Here is a 24,943-nt window from a genome sequence, read left to right on the forward strand (position 1 = left end):
ATATATGTGACTCTCTCAACCCCCTCCATCCCTCTGTGTAAAAACAATCAAAAGAAGGATATGAATGGAATGGTTAACAATGTCCACTCACAGAAACTAGCGAACTCAAACTGACAAAAAAGTTTTTCTTTTTTTCGGGGTCATTGCGTTATCCATGCAAACTCAAGCAAGACTGACAGGGATTCCTCCCTCTTTTGTGAATCAGTAAGCTGGCCCCACCTCTCCAAAAGTTTGTCACGAGCCAAGGAACTCCCTCTTTCCAATATCCCTTCAATTAAGCTGCGAGAGGGAGATAGAGACAAGGGTTGAGGATCTGGCAAGGTTGAGAGAGAGACCGACGGAGAATCAGAGATAACGTTACGTGCACTGTGGGTGCGTTTGGGACAAGAGGGCTTGGGAAGGAGTGAAGACACTGTAGCCCCTCGAACTCTTTTGTTTTAGCAGATAACACAAACGACTGCAAGAAGATAAACCACGAAAAGGATTAATAAGATAATATGGGGTCCACAAGGCATCGATCGAAGTCGGAATCAAAACTTACTAGTCAAGGCGCTCGGCTCCTTTCATTTGGACTTTCAGTCATAGTTCTACAACTATGTGCCGCATTCAACCTGGACGTCGAGAACCCTGCTGTCTACAGCGGACCAGAGGGTAGCTACTTCGGATATGCGGTGGACTTTTATTTGACCAACAGCTCAAGGTAAAATGATAGCCTACTGTAATGGAGATATTTGTGAATGTTTTTATTGATAAGGGATAAAAATGTAAACGTGTCTTAACAATGCACAGTATCTTCCTTTTTATGTAGAATTTATTTCAAGCGACTAAGAACCGACATGAAATAACCTAGCTGACAAAGTCAAAGTCCAAACAAGAAAAAAGAAAAGGTGTTTGACAAGACAAAAACGTGTTCAATACCAGTCACAAAGAAAGCGGGTTACCTTTGTACTGCTAAGCCTCTTCACACCTATAGTGCCTGCCCCACCATCCTTTGAGAAAACCCCAGGCTACTTAAATTAAGTTAACTTAGATTGATCGAATAAATGGATTTAAGTGTTGGGTGGGAAACTACTTGTCTACCGGTTTAGCCTTTCTCATACTAAGAAGTTCATTCATTTAAGCTGTTTGCCGTTGGTGTGGATAGGGACCAACTGACGCTGTCCGTGTCATTGTTTGGGGTTTGCCTTTTGTGATGCCGCAGCAGCGCAGCTTCTCGGCAATAGTGCAATCAACTTCACTATCATAGGCTGTTATTTACTGTTTCACCACAGGCGTTCGAAGGCTGTCGAAAAGAAAACATGCCACCATGCAGAGGGGCTATAGTTTATTTATTTATTTTATATTTGTTTTACAAATAAACATATATTCAGGCATGAAGGGCCATCTAGTTTGTGTGTGTGCCTCTGTCTGTCTGTGAACGTGTGTGTATGTCTGTCTGTCTTGTATGTGAGTGAGTGAGGTTATCTAAGCTCCAAGTTGTGTGTTTTGGCATGCAGACCACCATTCATCTACAAGCATTGCTGAAACTATCTTAAAAAGTCCCCATCCATTAACTCACAAACTGTGGGAAAGGGATGCCCAAGAGCAACTTTCAGCATCAGCTGTTAGTAGTGTTTGGTCATCAGATGAGTGACCCATTGTGAGTGGGTATGCCTAAAGAGGTGTATCTGTCACATCTTTACGTCCTGTGGTGGTGTTTAGCTTGGTATTGGAGAGGGAAAAGTAAAGTTGTCTTGCTTTTGAATGTGTATTTTGGTGTGATACACAATTGGTGTGGTGATTGACTAAGATGCTTCTGTGTCTCTCTCTGTGTCTCTGTGTATGTGTGTGCGTGTTTGTGTGTGTGTGTGTGTGTGTGTGTGTGTGTGTGTGTATGTGTATGTGTATCAATCAGTGTATCATTGTGTGTGTGTGTGTGAAATGGTATTTGTAATTTTGTACTGTCTCACCATCCAGTTTGTCACCTTCACGGCACTCTGCTCTCTCCACATTAGCTCACAACCCCCTAATGTCATGCCTTGCCTTGCGTATCAGATGATACCAGCTGGCTGTGCAGTGGAGCCATATTTAGTGAGTGAGCTAAGCGAGAGGGAACATCACTGACAGGATAGCCTGTGTGATGTGATGTGATGTTCATGGGGTTGGGTGGGGGGTGGGGGGGGGGATTGAGTGAGCGGACACTTGCCCTGTAATCATCCATAATTACAGGTGCTTACATCCTCTCCTCTCAGCTCCGCACCCGAGTACACGCGACTCCGAGCCGGGCTGTGTGCACTCTCTGCCGCATGTGACCACGCAGTGCCGACAGCAGATAACCTTTGTTGGAAAAGAATGGGACTCTGTGCTGTGCTGTGCTGTGCTGCGCTGAGTTGAGTTAGGAAAAGCCATGCTGAAATGATATGAATGGGACCTTGTGCTGCCTACCACTGTGAATCACAGTGCCCAAGCTGGTCGATGACCACTCCTCAGAAACTCTGTCTAGGGGTCTGTCTGAGTGTCTTGAGTTGGGGCAGGACTAGGGGTTTCAGACATCACAAGCTGATGAGTTGGCAGCTCACGTCGGGAACACCAGGTGAATGACCTATGAGGCAGTGGTCTCTCTGAGTCACAAACAGGCTTCATGTATCACCGTTAGCCATGTGTGTGTGCTTGGGTTTGATACTGGTGTTTGTTCTGAGCCAATCAGAAGAGAGACTCCTGTCCCTGCCTTTGTTAAGAGTTCTTAAAATGAACTGATGCGATTCCAGGCAGTCCTAAGAGGGACTGACTGGGCAGACTTTGTAGCTGTGTGTGTGTGTGTGTGTGTGTCCACTGGTTTGTCTAGACGGTGAAGGGGCTTTGCGCTGAGTGGGCTGATCATGGCTCTAGTTTCCCCTGCTCTTTCTCCCCTGCTGTGTTTAGGATACTCACTCACTCACTCACTCACTCACTCACTCACTCAGACTCTATTTGTCTGTCTCTCCCTCCGTATTCCCTCCTCTCTGTCTCTTTCTGCCTTTCTCTCTTTCCCATTCTCTCTCTCTCTGTCTCTGTATTTCTCACTCTTCCATTCTCTCCCCTCTCTCTATCCCCTCTTTATGGCTGTTCTCTGTCCTGTCTTTCTATTTAAGAGCGCTCCACATCCCACTTCTTTCTGCATGCCTGTCTGGCTAAAGGCTTTACAGGGGAAAAGCTGGATGATTTAAAGTGTGACGCCACCATTTACTGACTCAGTGATGTGTGTGTGCTCCAGTACTAATGTGTGTGTGTGTGTGTGTGTGTGCCTCTCCTACACCTCTACCCCCCTGCATCAGTCTACTGATGTACTGATCAACATCGGTATGAACACCCCCACCCCCTCTGTGTCTGGCTGCTCTGGCCCCTTTAGAGGGATGAAGTCACAGCTAGTGCTGCAGCCCTCTTGGCAATGACTTCATCTGAACTTTTAGCAGCTGGGACGTCACACCGCAAAGGGGCCAGGAATCCAGTGTCCAGAGTGACCCCCACCGTGGTCCAGGCCAGGCTGTGTGTGTGTGTGTGTGTGGGGGGTCTATGAAATGTGTATGTGAGAGGGGACATGCTATCCCAGAGAGCTCCTTATCCAAAGACTTCATAAAATTCCTGGCTCAGTGTTTTCCACGGCAACAGCATGATGCAACGGCGCTGACACGCTTGCCAGATGTAGCCGAAGTATGAGGTGCTTTTCATCTCGCGAGCGCCAGGTGCTAAGCGGGCTCCACGTCATCATGTTCCTGTCCAAGACTCCGGGGAGCCCGGCTAGGCTGCAGGCACAGATGATAAATGTGCAAGTTGACAAACATCTGGATGTTTGAGTTAAAGGTTGCCAAATCACGGAAATGTTTGAAGTGCGAAATCTGGAGCCATCTCATTGTCTCTGATGTCAGAGAGTCATTAAAAGCTGACACAAGATGCACCTCCCTTCCCAGATTCATACAATATGCTGTCTTGGGGGTCTGAAGTTTGGTAAATCAAAGAAACACAGATTGTCTCCACACTGACTCTCACTCTCTCTCACACTCTCTCACACTCTCTCTCACACACACACACACACACTCACACACACACACACACACACACTCTCTCTCTCTCTCTCTCTCTCTCTCTCATGGACCCACAACTGTCTATCCCTCATTCATTTTCTCACACACTGTTTCCTCTGTCACCCTGTGAACAGCCCTCTATCTAGTCCAGAGATGCCCCTGATGCCCCTGGTCCAGGGAGGACATGCATGTCTAAGCCATGCGTGCCGTGAGGCAGCCCTGCACTAATAGAATTAAGAGCTTCTGGATGGACCACCGTGGAAGACCGCCTGAGGCTAGGGTTTGTGAACCCTGAGTGAGGGCTGTTGTCAGTAGCACAGAGAGCGACAGTTATTTATGAGCAATGAGAGAGAGAGAGAGAGAGAGAGAGAGAGAGAGAGAGAGAGAGAGAGAGAGAGAGAGAGAGAGAGAGAGAGAGAGAGAGAGAGAGACTGACTTCATCAGTGCATCAGTGACAGACAAGGGGCAACAGAAGATGAGCTGAGAAAGAGAGAGGATAAGAAAGCATCAGGATACAAAACAGATGCATCAATGCAAAATGGCAGGAAGTGAAAACATGGGTGTTTTTTTTCCTGTTTGGGGTCTTGCATGGACAAACAGCACATGCCTGCAGCTTTAGCGTTATCACAGAGATGAGAGGACAAGATATAAACAGAGAGAGCAAGAGAGAGAGAGAAGGTTAGAAAGAAGGATAGAGGGGTGAAAATTCACCCCATGACTATCCCCATAAGCCTCCCTCTCCATCTCTGTCTCCTGGCAAGGACAAAGGGATGAGCCGCCGTGCCTCGGGAGGTCAGAGGTCACATAGCTGGACAGACGTGTGTGTGTGTGTGGGGGTTGACTGCATGTGTGTTGATCTCCAGATAACATTGAGGGGGTCTGTCCATATGCCCATTCTACCATCGGTCAGTTTGCTGAAGTCGGTTGAGCAAAAGGCACAGCTCTTGAAGACAGCTCTTCTTCTTTTTTTAATGAAATGGAATCATGTGTGGCAGATGATTACAAAGCGAGCTCTGTGCAGCAGAGGGATGGGAAAGTTTGGCCGTCCCTGCCCAAAAGATCTGGGTAGACACAGCAGCCTTATGATGGGCTGTGTCTCTGCACAGGGATGAAGCATGTGTTTTCTCAAGACCACTCTTTTGCATGACATCATAGATGGTTGAGTTCTGACATACCGTGAATGAAGTCATCCTCACTCGCTCACGTTCAGTTACACCCTCGCAGTTTTGCCCACTTATTCAAGCTTACTGCTAAACCAATATTTACCCCAGACCTTGAGCTCAGGGTTTTTTTTTTCGTGTGTGCTAAAAGCGGCCATGTTTTGTCCCTGTCTGTATTTGAACTTCCTTTCCCTTCTCAGCAGAGAGAGCATTTATTGTTTTTAGGTTGTTTATAAACTGTAGTCAAGGGTCCATCTGGAAATTGAGGGTGTGGTTCTTTCTTTCCTTCTTTCTTCCTTCCCTCTCCCTCTCCCTCTCTCGGTAAGTGTGCAGTGCTTGCCAAGCTATTCTTCACCCAGGTTCTCTCCGGCTAGCCAGCCATGTTTCTGCCGTATTCTTGGTGAACAATGGCGCTCTTTGTAACAACAGCAGAAATGATTTGCTGTGTTTTGGGAGGAGAGTCTTTCCATGTGACCGTGTTTCTTATTTATTTATTTATTTATTTATTTACTCTTCTCCACCTCCACTCTACGGGGCCTCTTGCCCCGTGTCTGGCTGCAGTCGCTCAGATAGAGAAGCATGTCGAGTGGTGCAGAAGGTTAATAGGTGCAAGTGGTCTGGTCACTGAGGCCATGCTGTTGTCTGCCTGTAACAGTTAAGGCCTGTCTGGATTTACTGTCTGTTTGAATAATGGGAGACGTGTGTGTGTGTGTGTGTGTGTGTGTGTGTGTGTGTGTGTGTGAACATTTTAGAATTGGCTTAACACACCAGGCAGTCCTTCTCTGGGCTCCACGATTTTGCCTCTAGGCCATCACCCAGGAGTGTAGTGGCTCATTGTCTAGGGTCCTTCCTCAGGTAGATTTTAATCTCTGTAACGCCTGGTGAGTTTTTGCCTGTCTGGGTCAGACAAAGTGGTGACTGGACAGGTTAATGGTAACAGTAATAGTCTAGCCTCATTATATGATAATTTGGATGGTTAGTATCCTGCTGGTAGGATTTGAAAGACAAAGAAGGGCTGCGATTGGGCAGACATTGCCATTAATTCTAATGGCTAAGATAATTGCCCCCCCAAAAAATGCACATCGGAACCAAGCTGTCACTCTGTGGGTGTAAATTCCATGGCACCTCTCCAAGCCTGTTGTTTTGTAGGTGTGAATGGCTCATAGCACTCAACACTTTGTGGACCATGTTCTTGGGGTCTGTAGAGGTGTGAGTTACGACTGCCCTGAGCAAAGGGGAGCTACAATTTGGCAAAGGGCAATTGAAAGGTTGGAAACCACGTCCCATGTTTATATAGTTGGAATTAGGTGCTTTCAAATTGTTGTCTTGCCACTTGTGAAGGCCTTGCTGAAGGAAAATGACATGGTTGGCGGTTTTGTAGAGAGCTCAACTTTTCCTCCATTTCTAAGACCATAATTTTCTACCATAATTTCCCTGAAGTCTGTCTTACTCTACTTCAGACTCATATAGATAGGTCAACAGGGTGAATTATGCTGGTGAATTATAAATGTCTTAATTTTAAACATGTGCACCATCGCCTCAGTCCTGAATGAGCATTCTTGTTTTATGTTGCTGTCATTTGGCCCATGTATGGTTGCAGTGTTTAGCTTCCTCTTGAAGGAGTACAGGTCTGATTCGAAACACATGGACACTCTGGCTTTCTGGAGCAGAGATGCAGTAATTTGCCTGCCCCTGCATTACACTGCAGTCTTTCTCTCAGACGAGGGCGCACAACAAATCTCTGGGGCCCTGGCTAACCTCTCTGCACCTGGTGCAGTAAGGCTGATTTGTAGGCCTCCTGCTCTTGAAGACTTATCCTCTGAGAGGAAATGTTTCTGTGGTGACATTAAAATCCGGCAACTGTGTGTATGCGTGCACACGGAAGGGGGTTGGGCTGTGGTGTTTATCGTAGCCACACACTTTTTTTGTTTAGAAAGAAGTGGTTAAAGAAAAACAGCACACCCTGACCGTATAGGTTTCTTCTTGTATTAAGTAGCTGACTGCATTAGTAGAAACAGATTTTGACAGCTAATTTCACTATGTTGTTTGTCCTTTGCTCTCTCTCTCTCTCTCTCTCTGTCTATCTATCTCTGTCTTTTTGATGAGGTTAAGGTTACTGTCTCTTCAGGATAAATGAATTCATTTTTAACGTCAATCATCCTTTCAAACTTAACATCCCTTGCGAAGGCATTTTGTGGTTTGACAGAAGCGGACCTCCCCTGCCGTGTGTTTTGAGAGAGACTGGCCCCTTGCTCAGCTGTTTCCCTCATGAGCTCTAGAGTGGCGTGCAGTGCTCCAGCAGCCATCCCAGAGGCCCCTGCTTCACTCATCACCGGCTGGCTCCCCTGGAGAGTCATGAGCTGCCTGGAACACACAGCAGTACTGAGCATGTGCAGAAGCAGGCCTCGGACAGGGCGCACCTGTGGATGAGGCATGTTACGTTAGATAGCATTCTCAGCCCCAGAATCAGACACTACTGGAGTTCTGGCTGAGCCAATCGATGTAACCTTGCTGGGGATTTAGGTACATGCCAAACAGATTGTTTTACTCCTGAGGTCTGCTTTTTAAACAACTGGACAGCCCACCTAGGAACTCTAGGATTTTTCATTTTGGGTGATGTTGATAGCCATCCTGGGCCAGGTCATACTGTTCCTTAATAAGGGGAAGATAAACACTCAGGACTACAGCAATAGCAATGAGCCATGGTGTACTTGATGGAAGATGGCACAGCACCAACTGTAGAGAAAGTATGAGCTGTCGGCTGATATTTACAGGCACACAGACCCACACACACACACACACACACACAAATATACACACCCCGACCTTGAGCCAATGCCAAGGGCCATGCGCTCTTTTCAGGCTAACCTGACCGTTGAGGAAGAGACCGTTCCTACTTTTGGATGCCTCCCAGATCAGCTCTAGATGAACGGAGGTCAAGCTTATTGCAGGTTCAGTTGGAGTCACAGGGTGCACATCTAGACTAATTCAATTTCTGTCACACACACTGCGGAAGTGTGAGTGTTCTGTCTATGTATAGCCATTGTAATTATGTGTGGGTAAACTGAATTAGGGTCTATATGATTTAGTGTGTGATTTTTCTGGCATGAACGCTGAAGGAGTGACAGTGCAAGTGAGCGTAAGCAGATCGGGCTTCAGACATGACCTACAGTAACTCATTTTAAATAAACTTTAAGTGCCTCACTCTTTTCCATTGGACCGGAGCTTGTGGCCATTGTGAGTTAATCACAAGCGACGAATGACGAGAGCCGAAGTCCCGGCGTAATGAAATGCCGTTGGCTCGAGAATCGCCCGTTCTACTGGCCGGGTGTTGACAGACGGTGTTGTTCAGGGACGCTGAGCCTGAGTGAGAGGATCGTGAGGTAATTGTGTTTCTATGAGGTCAATCGGAGTGTTCAATCTTCATAGCTAAGCCATTCCCACCAGCCCCCAAAGACTCTCCATGCCCTTCAAATGACAGCATCTCTTGGCTGCTGTTGGTGGCCTTTTTTTTTTTTTTAGGCCTACTGCAGATGAACGCAGCAGTCGCCTGCTTGCGCGTCGTGATGAAAATGTGATTGTTAAATTTTTCTTGCCATTTAGAGGTAAACCACTGTGGCTTTTAGCAATTATAATAGTGCTCGAGTGACATAAGCTTCGCAGCTGGGAGGAAGACAATTAAGTGCGGAACAACTGAAGGAATGTGTCTGGGCAGGGGTGGTGTGTGTGTCTGTGTGTGTGTTTGTGTGTGTGTGTGTGTCACGGGGGTGAACAAAGGCATTTGGCATTTCATTGCCTCCTGCACTAACCTCTGTCCCACACTCCACACTGATGGGCTGGTTCAGACAGTCTCACATCAGTAGTTTTCCATGCAAATAAACAGCAATGTGGCCCACTGAGTCCCTTTTATTGACGTAATTTCCCCTTCATTAGCTTGCCCTCAAACGAGGGAGTTTTTTTCGCTGAGCCCAGGCTCACCCTACCACTTAGCTGCTCGGTAAGCAGTTAGCGCAGGCTAAATTAATTAGCTTAATCAATGCCCCAATGTTGACATTGGTCAGGAGGCTGTTAGTGGTGGGTGTTTGGCACGCTCTTCAGGGAAACGGCAGTGGTCATTTTCTTGGGAAGCCACTGTTAAAGGGTTTTCCACCACTAAATCCCTCCGGGAGAATTGCTCAATCCCCCCCCCAAGGCGATTCACACACAGACGCCTCTCCTTGCATTGCCACAGAGTGTCCGGCTGCCAAATGTGTTTAGATATATTTGATTTGGACCAGACAGGGACAGTATTTCATCAGGAGAAGTGCAGCTCGTCCTTGCGGCGGCAGGCTCTGTAATCAGCAGAGCATAACGCGCTGTGACTTTGAGGTCAGGTGACCCCATTCATCTCCAGGACCACCACAGTGTCTTTGCTCTGTCCTAGACCTCGCCCTTCAGACAACAGTCAAAAACACTTTATGTTTACAGAGGCGTGCATCCAGTGAGAGGGATGAAATGGATGGAGCCAGTTACCTCCAACCCTGCTGACAGAGAGATGAAGTCAGCTGTGACCCCAAAATCGGGGGAACATGGTTTGCCTCATTGTAGAGCAGTAAACAAACCCAATGAGTGACAAAGAGACCAAGGAGCACTACCTAAGGGTTCATTAACAGCACTAACTAAGGGTTCATTAACAGGAGTTTTTAGCTGTACCACTGTACTCAAATCTTGGTTTACAGCTGTCTTATGAGTGATGATTGTACCACATTGTTTATCAGCAGAGATAATACCCCAACAGGTGATGCACAACTTCCTCGTGAGTCACCCACCTATGCTAGTTGTCACCATATATTACCCTAAAAAGCCTAAAGCCAGCCTGCATGGGAAATCTCCCGCTGTCTTTCCTGTTGGAGAACAGAGGAAAAATCCACCCACCCCATTCAAAGCTGCTGCCAAGCTGAGCATTTGGGCCAACAACAATCAGACCCTTATCTAATGCTAATGCTAGCAGTTAGTCTCTTAGTGGGCAGAGGAGGCAGTTAAGACTAGACTGATCCCTGCTTAGATAAGGAGCCATTATATGCTAATTGTTCCGTATTTACAATTCCTGCAGATCACTATCAAGGTGTGAGGGCTGAGTGTATGCGCAAGGCAAGGCAGGAGCCTCTACACAGGACTCATTATGCTGATGAAAGCAGTTCTCTTTGTGTTGTTGTTTTCCTGTGTTCTTGTTCATGTTTTCCTTTGGATGAAGCTCAACATGGGAGCCCCCAGCCCCCACACCCTGGTCCAAGTTTAACCAAAAACAGTGAATATCATAAATGCTATAATATAGTCTTGTTTTTAACTACTCTGCGCATAAAGATTCTTCACTCACCAGTAGGTTTGGTAATGGATACTTAGATCAATTTTTTATTTGATGACTTCTGCTAGCTCTAACTTCTTGCTTTCATAAGTAGGAAAACACACTAAGGTAGGAGTACCCTTGCTTACATACAGCCGTGTGTGTGTGTGTGTGTGTGTGTGTGTGTGTGTGTGTGTGAGAGAGAGTGTCTGTGCAGGGGTAGGTTGGACGTGTGCGGAGTTTGGCTCTGGCAGGTCCACAGCTGCCTGACGCGTTCCCAGCGCCAGGTTAAGCGCTTAAGAAGCGAGCTGCCTCTCCGTCCAGCACGAACGGCAGCGCTGACGTTGCATATTTTTTTCACACTGAGAAGAGGCTGTGGTTCATGCAAACCAAATTTCACAGCTTGGGGCTTGAGTGTGTGAGATCGAGTATGGTGTTAAGTTTTAGAAAAATGAAAAGAAAAAACACAAGCCCAGACTTCTGTAGAATGTAAAACTGTTGGACAAATAAGAGGAATTGAGTTGAACTTGCGAGGAACTGTGAGGAAGTCACATGACTCCCCACCCCCCCATATCACCCCTGCACAGCGTTTGGAGGGCCTCGAAGAGGTGCATTGTGGGAATGTGTGGCGGGGGTGTCGCTCTGCGTTCTGCATTACTGGGTTGCTGGAGTGGAGGGGCACCTCTGGGATTGGCCCTGAGTCTACACACATGCGGAGAGTGGGAGAGTTCCTCTAGGCCGGAAGAGTGCCTTGTTTTGCTTTCCCCCTCTAAGACAACACACAATGTGCCTGCCCTCTTCCCCCATCTCTCTCTCCCTCTCTCTTTCTCTCTCTCTCTCTCTCTCTCTCTCTCTCTTCTGTTTTTCTTTGTCTGTCTTTAACACGTTTCTCTTCTCCTCTTTCATAGCCTTTGCTGTGTTTACACACATGCACACAGATAAACAGACACTCTCACACACACACCAGACATACATGCACACACTCACGCACGCACACACACACACACACACACACACACACACACACACACACACACACACACACACACATTTTGCATGTGTAGACACTGAAGGAACCTGACCCCCTGGAGAGAGAGGATGGAACTTGGTGACCCCCAGGACACCTCTTAAACCCCTAATGCCTCATGCCCTGCCTCCCCCCTCCTCTTTCCCCTCTTTGCCTTTTATCCCTTCATCTCTGTCTCACTTCCTGTCTGTCTTGAAGTTCTCTCTCTCTCTCTCTCTCTCTCTCCCCTCTCTCCCTCTCTCTCTCTCTCTCTCTCTCTCTCTCTCTCTCTACTCCTTTGGGAGCCCTACGAATTATCCCTTTGATGTCCAGCGGGCTCGTCCAAACGGCTCAGCTTCAAACTATCCCGCTGTGCCCGTTGTACCTGTGTTTTTGTGCTGCACTCAGACACAGACTCCTGCTGACCGGAGCACAGGTGCTCTTGCTCTGTCACCATATTTGGAAAGAAATGAAATCCGTACCCAGTTTGCAATGGACTACTGCTGTGTGACATTTTGTGTGTCTCTGTGCCTATTATTAAGACTTTTCCAAAGTTTGCTCTTGTATTTCCATACATATTTCACGGAGTTGAAGAGCTAGAACTCAACGTCTCTACTTATGTGACAGCAGGCATGTGTGAGCAGTAGATGTTAAGGTACTTCATTTAAAAAAGTAATTTTCTCTCTTCATTAAGTGCTCTGTTTAGTCAACAGGAAGCTGACATGAGTCAGTGGCAAGATTGGTCCGCCTGGGGACAGGGTGCAGGATGGCACATATAGCTGGCATGGGTCAGTGGCGAGATTGGTCTGCCTGGGGACAGGGTGCAGGATGGCACATATAGCTGGCATGGGTCAGTGGCGAGATTGGTCTGCCTGTGGACAGGGTGCAGGGTGGCACATATAGCTGGCATGGGTCAGTGACGAGATTGGTCTGCCTGTGGACCGGGTGCAGGGTGGCACATATAGCTGGCATGGGTCAGTGACGAGATTGGTCTGCCTGTGGACCGGGTGCAGGGTGGCACATATAGCTGGCATGATTTAAACACAGCAGCTGACCCTGAGCTGAGCAGGAAGAGGGTGTGCTTTTCCTGTGACAGCCACCCCCACACACACACACACAGGCACACGCCACTCTCCACACATGCCCTCTCTGCCCTTGCACACACACACACACACACACACACACACACACTCTGTTTTTCTCTTGATGTCTCCCCCTCTCCCTGCCTGTGCTTTAATGACAGGAAAGAAATGATAGTAATTTTACAGACAGTGAGGTCATGGCTGCGCGGTACCCATCCGTGCCGTCTCTCGGAAAATTAGACTCAGATTAGAAGTGCAGAGAGAGAGAGAGAGAGAGAGAGAGACAGAGAGATAGACGCAGACACAGAGAGAGAGAGAGAGCGAGAATGACAGACAGAGAAGGAGAGAGAGACAGAGAGAGGCCGAGAGAGAGATAGACGTAGACACAGAGAGAGAGAGAGAGAGAGAGAGAGAGGGAAGAGAGAAAGACAGACAGAGAAAGAGAGAGAGACAGAGAGAGGCCGAGAGAGAGATAGACGCAGACACAGAGAGAGAGAGAGAGAGAGAGAATGAGTTTGGTGGGGATCAGAGGTGGGGGGTTAGAGCTGTGTCTCTAACCTAAGGCCTCTCAGAAGTACCAGCCTGTGTAGATGTTCACATATGCTCATGGGTGTCCATGCTGCTCTCACACTTATGGTAAAGAGCAGAGAATTATTTAGATAGCATAAATGTGTGTGTGTGTGTGTGTGTGTGTGTGTGGGGTGGGTGTGGGTGTGTGTGCACATATGTGTATGTATAGGAGGACTCCTCTGGGACTTGCCCTCACAGCTGTGGGAACAGCAGTGCCTCCACTTAGTTGGTCTGCTCTCTTGTTTTCCCATTGACTTTGTCCCGCAGGGCGCTTGTGTGTGTGTGTGTGTGTGTGTGTGTGTGTGTGTGTGTGTGTGTCTGTGTATGGTGTATGTGTGTGTGCATGTGTGTATGTATTGTGAGGGCACATCACGTGTTCACCAGCAGGGTAACTAACAAGTACACATGGCCACCAAGTGTTGCGTAACCCGAACAGAACATTACCATCTGAAACCCTCTTATTTTGCCTTAAGAGTCTTACCCAATTTGTCACAGTCAAGTATGCTAATAACTTATGTTCCATTTCTAGAACCTCATAGTTGAAATGCCAGTTCATAAGGTCATAAGTTGAATCTCTGATTGCGTGGTACTTTTCCAGTGAGACTGCTTATTAGTTTGACTAAGCGCTCTTCACACTTAGTGTTTATCAGCTGTTATCATTTTTATATGTGAGAAGGAACTCTAAGAAGTTCTATGATGTAACATCCTGTGTGAGTTTGTTCAACACTGTTCTTCTCAGAACCATCAGTGTCTCTGTTTCAGTTTCAGTGCACTATGACACACTTATGCTGTAATGCTGGAGGACATTTGGAATGTGTGTAAATGATGCCTTTGTTTCATGTGTGTGTGTGTGTGTGTGTGTGTGTGTGTGTGTGTGTGTGTGTTTCTCCTCTCTGCAGTGTCAGTATAGTGGTGGGTGCACCAAAGGCCAACACCAGCCAGGTGGACATCGATCAGGGCGGCTCAGTCTTCCATTGCCCCTGGAGCACCGGCCAGTCAGACTGCCACAGCATAGAGTTTGATCATGAAGGTAAGCCTTGTATTTGTTGTTTGTTTGTTTGTTTGTTTGTTTGTTTGTTTTATGTTTGTATGTTTGTTTGTTTGTTTTTTATTCCCCTCTCTTCCCCATTGTATGCATTTTGCCACAGCTCCATTCTCATTGTGTGTGTGTGTAGGGGCGATCCTCCATACTGCACTTCTGCCCTAGGCCTTCCAACTCTCTTTGTTCTTTTTCTGTCGATGCTTCCTGGCTTTTCCTGTGTAATCTTACCAACACTAATAAACAGTTGGTAAAATGATGAAGGTAAGGATTGGCCACTGGATTGCCTAGGAGTTGAAGTTTGGGATTTGTCTGTTGGAATTTTTGGGTGATTTTGTCATATCCGTTCACCCAAACCATGCCTCAAGTACTCATGTTGGTCTCACCACTGCTATGCATAAGCAGCAGTAGTTTAACAATATCAGAAGAACCAGCCCCCACACAGTCAACATTCGTGAACCACTAATGGATGTAAGGCATTGTTCTCCAAACAATCCCATGGTGAAGCAATACCCTGGGCATTAAATGGCTGACTTGAAGGATTAGACGGTGCACCCCACTTCCTCTGCCTCCTACAACCAAACAGTTCCTTTGTTGATGGACACTCATTCCTTTCCTTAAGCGACTCCACCTTGGGCTTCCTCTCGTGTCGTGGTGCCCTCAGGTCACCCTTAGGTGACCTCTCCTTACCTTTTATTGTCCCGAGCGCCGCGGTGTGACGTCTGATGGAAGAGGAGATCTTGAAGTGGAAATGAAAGGGCCGTTCCTGTTTTAAGTGGCCACTCTTCAAGAGTGTTGGGCAGTGGGGAAGAAGAGCTAGCGGTTCCTGGTCAGGGCGTTCTGCTCTGGCGGCTCCTTCACGGTCTGTCAGTGCCTCCAAATTAAATGACCCTCATGACTGCTCAGAGGGGGAAGTCTGGAGGGGACACTTGAGTTTCTTTCTAAACAGGAGGCAATTGAGCGTTTGCAGAGGGTTTATGGATGCTGCCTTAAAAGTGGGGTTTACTGGCAGTAGGAAGTGACTCTGTCCTGAGGGGCCAGTTGTTGAAACTATAACTGAAAACTATAAATCGTCTTCCAGCGCATGGACTCATTAGCCACTAAACCCTGTTTATGAGGCGAACACTCAAGGCCATCAAGTTAGAATTAGACGTCTGTGGCCTCCTCTCACTCTTGCTAATCACCAACTATGCTGACACTGCAGTTCAGACAACCAAACCAGCACTAGGTCCTCATATTGCCACACAGCAAACATAAAAGAATCAGATGCCAGACTTAGCCTAGCGGGACAAACGGCAAAGAATATTCTCTTTTGATTTACCAGTGGTGCTTCCTGATACTGACCACATATATGTCACAGAATCCATTGGCCATGCCATCACCCTCTTAGTGCTTCAGTCCAGTGCAGACTGACTCCCTCCTCTCCTTCTTTTCATACATTAATTCATTCATTCTCATTCCATTACCATGAGTTTCAAACAGACGGTAATATAAACATTTGTCTTGCTTGACAAGATGGATTTGCGGGGAGTCAATGAAAGCTCTTATTCAGGTCGCCACCCTCTTGTGTGTAAAACGTCAGTCGATAAGAAGTCTGGCTTAATTCGGTTCAGCAGCAGCTTTGCTTTTAATTTGATACCCAATACCCCAAATGGAAAGTGTAACTTCATTAGACTAACACTAAATGACAGTTGACCTAGTGTTGTGTCACAGTAGTTCTCAAAGGTTAATGTTGAAATGTCAGTAACTACTGTAGGCCTATAGAAATCTCATCTGTTGAAGAATGTTCAAGGACCTTAACTTTTTTTTGTTTATTTTTTCTTCCTTGGTTTTCCCAGATATCACTACCGTACCAAATTGTTCATACTACAAAATGGTTAAGATGTTTGAAAGGGACAAGCACACACTCACTCAAATATTGACACTTGCACATACAGTGCCACATGTATTTAAGTTGCCTCACACACACACATGCACACACACACACACACACACACACACACACACACACACACACACACACACACACACACACACACACACACACACACACACACACACACACACACACACACACTGCTGCTTGTGGGGTCTGCCACGACTGCCCTTGACCCACATCAGTGCTTCCACAAATTGGGTCAAAACGGTCAGAGAGAGGAGCCTCCTTGCTACATCCCAAGCCAATCTAGCCATTTCCCCCTCTCTTTAGATAACAGCCGGGAGAGATCCACATTAAATGGATAGAGAGAGAGAGAGAGAGAGAGAGAGAGAGAGGAAAAGTCTTTAAATGGATAAAAAGACGAATGGAGGAAGAGCTGCGTAAACAAAGAGTGCAAAAAGACTGATGGGGAATAGAGATGGAAAGAGAATAAGACGGAAGAAAGATAGAGGGAAGGAGGGAGGGAGCGAGAGAGGGAGGGAGGAAAAAGGAAAAGAAAGAAAGCCGACTCTCCTTGTCTCTCCCATCTGACCTCCTTCCCCCCCCTTCCTCCACGGCCAGTGCGTCCCTGGGGCCGTCTGATGTGATGACGACTGAATTTGGACATTTGTCTTGGCCCTCTTCTCCAGCCCTGCCCCAGTGTGCACACAACACCCATCAAGACCCCCCTGCCCCCACCCCTCACCCCACCCCAACTAATGGCTCTATTTCTGCTGAGGTTCAAAGCAGACGGAGACACACGCTCCAGACCCTATGCCCCCTCTCCAGACCCCATGCTCTCCCAACTCCCCTGAGAAGTGGATTTAGAGAAAGAGGCCCAGTCCTGTCCTTTGGCCCAGTGTGTGTGTGTGTGTGTGTGTGTGTAGAGTGGGGAGAAGGCGATTAGTGTATTTTCTTTTCTTGTGTTTTATTATCTTATGTCTTTCAGCAGAGCACTCGCGCGAACAGTCAGGCAGGCCGCATGACTGCAGCCACTGTCCCGAGAACAACTCCTGGCTGTGACGCCAACTGGCCGGCCGGCCCCAATAGCGCTTTTCATAACCACCAGTGTCACGCAGTCTCAATTAAAATGATATGCGGTGGCGCCACATGGTGGCATACGTCCCGGGTGGAACGCCAGCGGCGATGCCAGTCTGCCCCATCCTGTCATTCGTCCAGCAAACTCCGACACTGACATGTCTGCCCACTTAGGGACTAGTGCACCACAATTGACCGATAAGCTGAACAAAGGCCAATGCTTTATTGTTGTTCTTGAATGCATGCCTGTCTTCATGGAAAAAAATGATAAAAAAGCCCCCCCCCCCAAAAATTGGCTAGATAAAAAAAAGTCATAAAAATAGCACTCCCCACGACCATTTCCTTTGGCGTTCCCAGCGGCCATTCTGCTGTTTGAATGCACGGCACACTGAATAACAGCCTTATCACAGACACTTCAATTTATTTCCACTCGCAGTGTGTTTAGATGAAGGATCTATGTGCCAAAATCCCCACCCTACCCCCACCTCCAACCCAAAGCTCCCCTCATCTCTGACCAGTTCTCGTCTAACGCCGGGGTGGATGGAGCAACGGCCAGGTCCGCATGGAAATAATAATCCAAACGTCTCCGACTCTCTCTGCATGTCAAGCACATCCATGCTGGAGCCAGACTGCTGTTTGCCCACAAGACACGCGGGCTTTCTTTTCTTTGGCACACAGGGAGAGAAGGAGAAAGGGAGAGGGAAAAAGAGAGAGAAGGAGAAAAAGAGAGAGAGGAAAAGTGAGAGAGAGAAAGAGAAAGGGACAGGGGGGGAAAAGAGAGAGTAGGAGAAAAAGAGAGAGAGGGAGGCAGAAATTGAGGGGGAAAGCCAGGAGGCGGCCATGGAGAAGCACTTCTTCCATAATGTTATTAGAGGATGCTAATCCCCACTACAGGATCAAAGAGAAGGGTTTGGAGAGACAGACTTGCAGACAGAGTGTTAGTCAGGAAAAGTGATGGACAGCAAGCAACTAAGAGATGATATTACTCTGTGTGAGCGAAAGAGAATGATGAGCTGGAATATAAACGCATGGGACACTGGGCAGAGAGAGGCAGTGTGTATGTGTATAAACGAGGGATACAGAGAGAGGTGGTGTGAATGTGTATGAACGAGGGATACAGAAAGAGGTGGTGTGTATGTGTATGAACGAGGGATACAGAGAGAGGTGGTGTGAATGTGTATGAACGAGGGATACAGAAAGAGGTGGTGTGAATGTGTATGAACGAGGGATACAGAAAGAGGTGGTGTGAATGTGTATGAACGAGGGAGACAGAGAGGTGGTGTGAATGTGTATGAACAAGGGATTAAGGATGAGTAGAAGAAAATAAGCAAGAGAGGAGGGGATGCAGAACACACAGATCGAAGTCATGCGCACGGCAGAGAAAACAAAAGAAAGACAAAAGAAAGAAAGAGGAGAAAGAAAGAGAAACAATAAGTAAGGGTGTGTTTATCTGTGAGTGAGACTGATAAACAGAAAGGAAGGGTGTGTGTGTGTGTGTGTGTGTGTGTGTGTGTGTGTGTGTGTGTGTGTGTATGCTATCTGTAGAGCTGATAGACTGTGTGTGTGTGTGTGTAAGAGAGAGAGAGGGCGAGAGTGAGAGTGTGTGTATATGCTAGCTGTAGAGCTGATGGACGGTTGGCCGTTGCCAGTGGTGTGTTTTCCTTGGACAGGTCTCCCCTCTGCTGTCTTTTTTTCCCTCTCCGGCACCGACTGGATTCTCCCTCCCCACAGCGGCACTGCTCTTGCTGGGCAGGGAGCCTGCGGACTGCCCCCTGATCCCCCTCCCTACCCCCAGACCCCAGAGCCCTCCGCCACACCACCACAGGCCCTCGGTTGCATCATGCCCGCAATTGTGGCGCAACCCGAGATCTCGCAGTGATGAACCGCCGCCTGGAATCTCTCAGGCCCGTGTTTCAGATTCAGGTCGAGGTAACAGATGTGGAGATGGAGAGAGTGTCCACGTCAGCACACAGGGATGTGCAGGAGAGGATCTAAGCGGAGTTGACATTCCGGGCTCCAGACGTCTGAAGCGGGGCATGGGATTCGGACGCTCCAGACTCCAGTCGGACTGGCATTCCTTGAAATGCCGATGCTGAGCTGTGGTGGTGTTGTTTCAGAGCGGTATGAAAAACATAGTCAGTTTTGGTCTGGCATCACAGATGTCACAACGGAACGAACCGATAGCCATCTGTCTTTTTCTCATGCCTCTCAAATGACACGAATCTGAGCATCCTGTCAGCTGGCTGGACAAACACTGAGGTCACTACAGACATCGCAAGAGGTCACGAAAGAGGGTGGTGCAGTCAGTTTAGCGAAGGTCACGATTTGACATTTGAACCCTCCAGAAATGTTTTCCTTTTATGGATCTTTGACTAACCAGATTAGCAGATGTATTGATCATTTTGCTCCGAATTGGAATTCAATGCTGTGTGGTCAGGACTGATGAGGCTTTGGAGCATGGGGTTGAGAACCTGATGCTGTGATATTTGAGACTGTCTGTGTGTGTGTTTGTGATAGTTGATTGATTCTCCAAAAATCTTGTCTTTTTGTTCTAGGCAATCGCCCAATCACCATCAACAACACAGAGAGACAGGGGGAGTACAAGTCTCACCAGTGGTTTGGAGCGACCGTGCGTTCCCACGGCGACACAATTTTGGTAAGACCACACCGTGTGCACTAATGGGTGGGCGCTATTACAGGCAGCCTGTCTAGACAGAGATGAAATTCCATTTAAGGTCGTGAACTGTGGTTGACTGTCATTCAAGGTCGGCTGACGGCACAGACAAAAAGAAAGTATCGAAAACAATCACCTCTTTTGGTCGGTTTCACACAGGTGTAAGAGCTCATTTAGTTCAACTGAGTCTTGTACATGACTAAGATTTAGGAACACTAGAATGTTCAAGTCCTGTAAAAGTATATGCTGTGTGTTGCCTAAATTGACTTGCATGTTATGGGCTGTGTGTCAGGCATGAGTCATTAGTAGAGGCTAGAGTAGGTTGTTGGAGGTCTAACCTCTGGGTAAGCCCCTGTGCTCTGGACGGCCTTGACATCAAAGCCCAGGTGTTGTGTTGTGGGTGGATTATGGAGGACGTGTCCTGGATTTCTCTGTCATGGTTGCTTTGCTCCAGATGTAATGAAGACCTCTCCCAGGATTTACGCTCTGCTCACCTCAGCTGTGTGTTTTCATTACCATGAAGACCATGTGTGTCTCTCTCACTCTTACACACTCTGTTTTCACTTGTTTTAGTTCATGTTCTTCTGGAACTGAACCATTGACGTTGGCAGAACTATGCTGCAATTGAGTGACAGAAATCTGTCAGGAGCAGATTTTCTCTCTCTGAATGAGTAACATTCTCCCCCTGTCTCTCTCTTTCTTTCTTTCTTTCTTTCTTTCTTTCTTTCTTTCTTTCTCTCTCTCTCTCTCTCTCTCTCTCTCTCTTTCTCTCTCTCTTTTCTTTCTTTCTTTCTTTCTTTCTTTCTTTCTCTCTCTCTCTCTCTCTCTCTTTCTCCTCTCTCTCTCTCTTTCTCTCTCTCTCTTTCTTTCTCTCTTTCTCCCTCTCTCTTTCTTTCTCTCTTTCTCCCTCTCTCTCTCTCTCTCTCCCTCCCTCTCCCTCTCTCTCTTTCTCTCTCTCTCTCTCCCTCTCTCCCTCCCTCTCTCCCTCCCTCCACTGCAGGCTTGTGCTCCTCTCTACTCCTGGAGAACAAAGGAAGATGACCAGCGTGCTGATTCCACAGGAACCTGCTTTCTGTCTGTCAATAACTTCACCAAGTTTGTGGAGTATGCTCCATGTCGCACAGGTAGGCTTTCACCTTTCATTCATTTGTATCTGCTTCAATCATTCATTTGTATCCTGTCCAGTAATAAGACACAGTGAACATTTATGGTACTTGGCACGGAGTTCCATTACAAGCCGGCTCATCATGTGTAGGGTCATTTGAAAGACTGTAATTGTTCCCTGGCTTTTGTTCGCCTAACACTCAAAACTGTTTTTGTTTTGTGTCTCTTACAGAACTTTCTGCAGAATCGGGCCAAGGGTACTGTCAAGGTGGCTTCAGTGCTGACTTCACCAAGGTATGGATTCTGTAATCTCAGAAGTTTAGGAAGAGTCTAATGATAAAATGATGCAGATTGACATCTCAGTATTCATCTGAATTCTTCACATTCTAGGATGGGAAGGTTGTATTGGGAGGACCAGGCAGCTTCTTTTGGCAAGGTAAACTACACCTTAATACCTTGTTTACATATTGTGTTTCAAGCCCAAGATGTTTGTAAGCATTCCAGTTTAATTTCCTCACATTCCGGCCTTCCTCCCTCTTGTTTATATCAGGTCAGGTGATCTCAGCAGTCAAGGAGCAGATCATCAAGGCTTATTATCCAGGCTACTTCCTGTCCTCTGTGGAGGGAGAAATGCAGACCAAGCAGAAGCCCCAGGCAGTGTATCATCGATGACACCTACATGGGTACGATGTGCTTACCTTTTGGAGTCTCAATGAGCAATTCTATTTTGTTCACAAATATGTTCTTTTTTTAATCCTCAATCTGACATTGATCAGATATGGATCATATGCAACTGTCCAACACTGTGTACTGTATGTAGTTGACCAATGCAGAGTGCTAACTGGATTTTCTTGTATTTTCAGGCTATTCAGTAACAGCGGGAGAGTTTACTGAGGATAATGTAGAAGGTGAGCCTTGTTTATTGGCTTTCTCTGGCGTGCACACACACACACACACACACACACACACACACACACACACACACACACAGACACACACACACACACACACACACACACAAACAGACACACACACTCAGACACAGACACTATACAAACCATCTTCTGCCACATCTCTCTCTACATCATTTCAAGGTGTAAACCCTGCAACCACATGCTTACATACTTGGATTGTGATGGTATAAACCAAGCCCAAGGCCAAAATGAGTAAACGTTTTGATGCTAATGGCAGAGATTCTCAGAGTTCCTGAGGATTCCAGACATTTCCATGTTTCCACTCCTTAATGTCTTTTCCATTTGATGAATCCTTTCTTTTTTCCCACCATGTATTTTTTGCTTTTCAGATTTTGTGGCTGGCATCCCAAAAGGAAATTGGTCGCATGGTTTGGTAAGAAGCCTCTTCTGACCATGTAGTTCTGTTCACTGTTGGGAGGTGGAGCAGTGTGGAGAAGATGAAGTGCTAAGTGCTTGACTTTGATGAATATAATGATAACCATCATTAAAAGATGTTTTAAGAGTACCATTTGTACAAAAATGTGAACTGGAATGATTTGCTTTCATCTTTCATCCGTTTGTTTCTCATACGTTTAGGTTTCCATCCTGAATGGGACTGACTTGACTAAAGTGAAGACCTTCTCTGGAGAACAGGTTCGTCTTTCTCAGTACTCTCTTTTCATGGTTGTTATGTTTCTTTAGGCTATGTGCGGTTTCGTGTCTGGTCAACCCAGCCCCTCATCTCACCATCTAGTGCCCACAGTGTAGTGCGTATGATGATGATATAAGCAAAACCATTTCCAAACTGGCACGGAGGACTCTGTGGTTAGCAGTAAAGCACACTAATTGAAGCAAAAGTGCAGGGGCAATTTTCACAAATGAGAACCACGGCTTTTTACTAATTCTTTTCTTTTTCCGTCTTTTCTCAAAAAAAAAACTTTTTTGTGTATCCTGATTGCCTCAGCTGAGTAAATATAATCAAACCCTCTTTATTTGTCTACCGAAAGAGTCTGGGAATATTGGTGGGCTCTTAGCTTTTGGGTTCCCACAAAAAAAAACAACTGTAAAAAGCAATTGTCTAGCTGGAGAAACAGTGCATTGTGACATTGCCATAACAAAAGACAAGAGGTTTTGTCTGACCCAGCCAGAGTCAATAAAAGAGTACAATACACTGTTTGTTTACATGACTGTAATCCATGACATTACGGAATGTTATTTATATTAATAGTAGTTCTGCTGTGTTTACATGTGTTAATTATTTATGCAGATGGGATCGTATTATGGATATTCTGTGGCTACCACTGACATCAACAATGATGGGTGAGTAACCACTGAACACCACCAGTCACCAGTCAAAGAGCCTTTAGGCCTCTCGGTATTTAAGACAAGACAAGGCAAGGCAAGATTATACACAGGGGAAATTCAATGTGCTTTCCATAAACAAAACCAAAGAATAATAGTAAAAAAAAAAAGCATAAAAGGGCAATAGTTAAAAAAGTTGTTTTAAAAAGTAAAGTACATAAATACAGTTATACAGTATGTTTAGTGGGGTTTGCGTTTGTTGTGTGTTGTGTGTGACTCCCACTGGCCTGTGTTCAGGCGTATGGACCTGCTGGTGGGGGCGCCCATGTTCATGATGTGGGACACGGACGGCCGTCTGGAGGAGAGGGGCCGCGTGTACGTGTACCTGCAGAGAGGCCTGCTCGACCTGCAGCCCCAGCAGCCCCACCTGACCGGCACAGAGCTCTACGCCCGCTTCGGCAGCTCCATCGCCCCACTCGGCGACCTAAACCAGGACGGCTTCAACGGTGAGGAGAGACGGGCTTCGAAAATCAACTCCTCTTCTCTTCTCTTCTCTTCTCTTCTCTTCTCATGTCATGTCCTCTTCTCTTCTCTTCTCTTCTCTTCTCTTCTCTTCTCTTCTCTTCTCATGTCATGTCCTCTTCTCTACTCTTCTCTTCTCTTCTCTTCTCTTCTCTTTTCATGTCATGTCCTCTTCTCTACTCTTCCCTTAACTCTTCTCTTCTCTTCTCTTCTCTTCTCATGTCATGTCCTCTTCTCTACTCTTCTCTTCTCTTCTCTTCTCTTCTCTTCTCTTTTCATGTCATGTCCTCTTCTCTACTCTTCCCTTAACTCTTCTCTTCTCTTCTCTTCTCTTCTCTTCTCTTCTCTTCTCTTCTCATGTCATGTTCACTTTTCTTTTCTCAACTCTTCCCCTCTTATGCCTTCCTAGGATTTCATCTACTGTTCCATCCACATCTTCCCCATTCATAATTGTTGTAATTGTCTTTCTGTACTGTGTTTCAGATGTTGCCATTGGCTGTCCCTTTGGAGGGGAGGACCAACAGGGAGTAGTCCACATCTATAATGGACACAGTGGCGGGCTCCATGAGAAACCCTCTCAGGTCATCTCGGGCCAGTGGGCGTCTGCGCTACCTGCCAGCTTTGGCTTCACGCTCCGTGGCAACAAAGACCTAGATATGAACGGCTACCCAGGTGAGCTGAGACATTTGGGGCCAGTGTGAATATGATCTCCCCCATAGTAGGTTCATTTGTCTCCCCCATAGTAGGGCCATTGTAACTGATCGGATGAACTGAATGAAGGAAATGGATCTTGTATCTTCCTAACAGATCTCATTGTGGGAGCATTTGGAGCTGACAAAGCAGTAGTGTACAGGTATGTCCAAGCTACATCACTGCAGTCCACACCTTTCCTCTGATGGTCATCATGCAACACTACATCAACAGCTGATCCCATTTCCTACATTCTGAATGTTGCGTTCATACCTCTGATCACTGTGCCACCTATGTCCAGAGGTCGTCCCATCGTCAACACCAGCGTGACTCTGGTGGTTCACCCGGCCATGATCAACCCGGAGGAGAAGCACTGCGTCATCACCCGTGGCAACGAGACCATCGCCGTCTCCTGGTGAGTGATGGACACACACACATACACACACACATACACACACACACACACAAACACACACACACACACACACACACACCCGCTCTTATCAGGGAAACCCCATCAGC

At 46.8% G+C, this 24,943-nt stretch overlaps 1 protein-coding gene across 1 annotated transcript in view; it reads left to right on the top strand.

The window, feature by feature from the left end:
• Positions 1-315: 315 nt before the first annotated feature.
• Positions 316-24,943, top strand: part of itga5 (integrin, alpha 5 (fibronectin receptor, alpha polypeptide)) — a 50,024-nt gene continuing 25,396 nt past the window's right edge. The window contains 16 exon segments of the mRNA XM_048241379.1: positions 316-700; positions 14,081-14,211; positions 19,732-19,832; positions 20,851-20,974; positions 21,187-21,248; positions 21,345-21,390; positions 21,505-21,602; positions 21,604-21,637; positions 21,818-21,862; positions 22,258-22,301; positions 22,505-22,561; positions 23,175-23,227; positions 23,507-23,715; positions 24,215-24,403; positions 24,539-24,584; positions 24,723-24,836. Of these exon segments, the coding sequence (XP_048097336.1) occupies positions 498-700; positions 14,081-14,211; positions 19,732-19,832; positions 20,851-20,974; positions 21,187-21,248; positions 21,345-21,390; positions 21,505-21,602; positions 21,604-21,637; positions 21,818-21,862; positions 22,258-22,301; positions 22,505-22,561; positions 23,175-23,227; positions 23,507-23,715; positions 24,215-24,403; positions 24,539-24,584; positions 24,723-24,836 (1,556 nt within the window). The 5' untranslated portion in view covers positions 316-497.

Source organism: Alosa alosa, chromosome 4, assembly GCF_017589495.1.
Source record: "Alosa alosa isolate M-15738 ecotype Scorff River chromosome 4, AALO_Geno_1.1, whole genome shotgun sequence".
Classification (NCBI taxonomy): Eukaryota; Metazoa; Chordata; class Actinopteri; order Clupeiformes; family Clupeidae; genus Alosa; species Alosa alosa.